The sequence below is a fragment of the Haplochromis burtoni genome, unplaced genomic scaffold (genome assembly GCF_018398535.1).
Source record: "Haplochromis burtoni strain Fernald_Lab_line unplaced genomic scaffold, NCSU_Asbu1 Contig_153, whole genome shotgun sequence".
In the NCBI taxonomy this organism is placed as follows: domain Eukaryota; kingdom Metazoa; phylum Chordata; class Actinopteri; order Cichliformes; family Cichlidae; genus Haplochromis; species Haplochromis burtoni.
The window spans coordinates 715263-717028 of record NW_024582514.1 but is presented as its reverse complement, the minus strand read 5'-3'; the positions used below and the strand labels follow the sequence as shown (position 1 = coordinate 717028).

The 1766-nt window shown below is 43.0% G+C and overlaps 1 protein-coding gene across 1 annotated transcript in view; it reads right to left on the bottom strand.

Annotated features, from left to right (window-relative positions):
- The window catches only part of LOC102298037 (neuroblast differentiation-associated protein AHNAK), a gene marked incomplete in the record, with an annotated part of 7510 nt that extends 5750 nt beyond the window's left edge, over positions 1-1760 (bottom strand). Inside the window, 1 exon segment of the mRNA XM_005932601.3 lies at positions 1-1760. Within this exon segment, the coding sequence (XP_005932663.2) occupies positions 1-1722 (1722 nt within the window).
- Between the last annotated feature and the right edge of the window lie 6 nt (positions 1761-1766).

The following is a 1766-nucleotide window of genomic DNA, read 5'->3' as shown; positions in this document are numbered from 1 at the left end:
CTCTGTAACATCAACTTCTGCTTTTGGGAGAAGAACCTCAGTCTCTGGTGTTTTAGCTGCTGGTAACGAGAGCTCAACAGAAGGCATCTTGACCTTGGTTTTAGCTTCAAGGTCACCACTTGGCTTACCTAGGTCTTTTTCTTTAGAGACAAAGCCTGGGATAGAAAACTTTGGCAGTTTTAAAGAGACGTCAGGTGCATGGAAGCCACCTTTTGCCTCTACATCTGCATCCAGTTTTGCTTCAACTTTTTCCTCTGGGAGTTCACTTTTGGGTGATGATATTTTTAACTTGGGAAATTTCATTTTGTATTTTGACATGTCATCTGAGTTGTCAACATTGATATCTGGTTGATGAATGTCAATTTTTCCCTTTTTCCCTTTAACATCAACATCAGGACAAGAGACTGATACATCTGCAGCCTTCTTGGACATGCCAAATGAGGGCAGTTTGATTTTAGGTTTTTTCACCTTGACTTTTCCACCTCCATCAAACTCCACCGACGGTGCTCTGATCTCTCCTTCTACATGTGGTGAACTGAGTGAAGTATCTCCCTTAGGTACTGGTATTTCCAAGTTACAGCTCTTTGTCTTTCCCCCAAACCTAGGAAGAGTGAAACTAGGTACTTTGAGGAAAACAGGTAGATCAAAGCTGCCCCCTGAAGAAGGCCTCCCTCCTTCTGCTTTCAGAAGTTCTACTTCCACATCATCACCTTTGGGTTTTGTAAGGCCAAAATTGAGATCCATCTTTGGAGCTGAGATGTCAACTGTTGGTAGTTTTACTGTGGGAAGTTTTAGGGATGCACCTGGACCTTCTAGACCACCTGTCTCTATATCTTCATTCTTAACTTCCAATTTGGCAGGACTAAGGCCTCCTGTAAGACCAGACATCTCCAAATCTCCAGATGCATCAGGACTTAGAGTATCAACTTTGAAGCCTTTAGCTTTTACACCAGAGGGCAGGCTGAGGTCAAGGTCAAATTTGGGCAGATTTATGTCAAGAGTTGGCATATGGAATCCACCTCCTTTTTTATCAACTTCAACCTTCGGGATATCAAACCTTCCTTTTTCAGAGAGTCCTTCAATATTGATATCTCCCTCTACTTTACCCTCTGGAACTGTAACCTTTTCTCCCTTCACGTTGGGTCCTTCCACTTTGATATCACCTTCTGGGAAGTTCATCTTTGGAAGTGAAATATCAACTTTGGGCATTGTGAATTTGCGTCCTTTATTGCCAGGACCTTCGATGTTGAGGTCAACTTCAGCTTTTCCTTCAGGTAGGAAAATCTCAAACCCTGGACATGCACCTTCTATGTTGAATTGAGGTCCCGTTGCTTTGATTTTAGGAAGAGAGACAGATGGCATATGAAACCTTCCACCCTTTTCAGCATGCCCGTCAATTTCTCCGTGTGCTTTTGCTTTAGGGAGTGAAATATCAATTTCGGGTATCTCAGATGTCCCACCTTTAGTATCAGGGCCCTTTATTTTTACACCACCTTCTGGGAGACTGACTTTAGGCAAAGAAACATCAAATTTTGGCATTTTGAATTTGCCCCCTTTCATCTCAGGGCCCTCGACATCAAGGCTGCCTTCAACCTTTCCTTTAGGAAGTGAAACATCAACAGATGGAATTTTGATGTTCCCTCCCTTGACATCAGGACCCTCAAGAGTGACATCAACATCTGGAGACTTCATTTTGGGTAGTGAGAGATCCAATGATGGCATGTCGACAGTGGGCAATTTAAATTTCCCCCCTTTAATATCTGGAC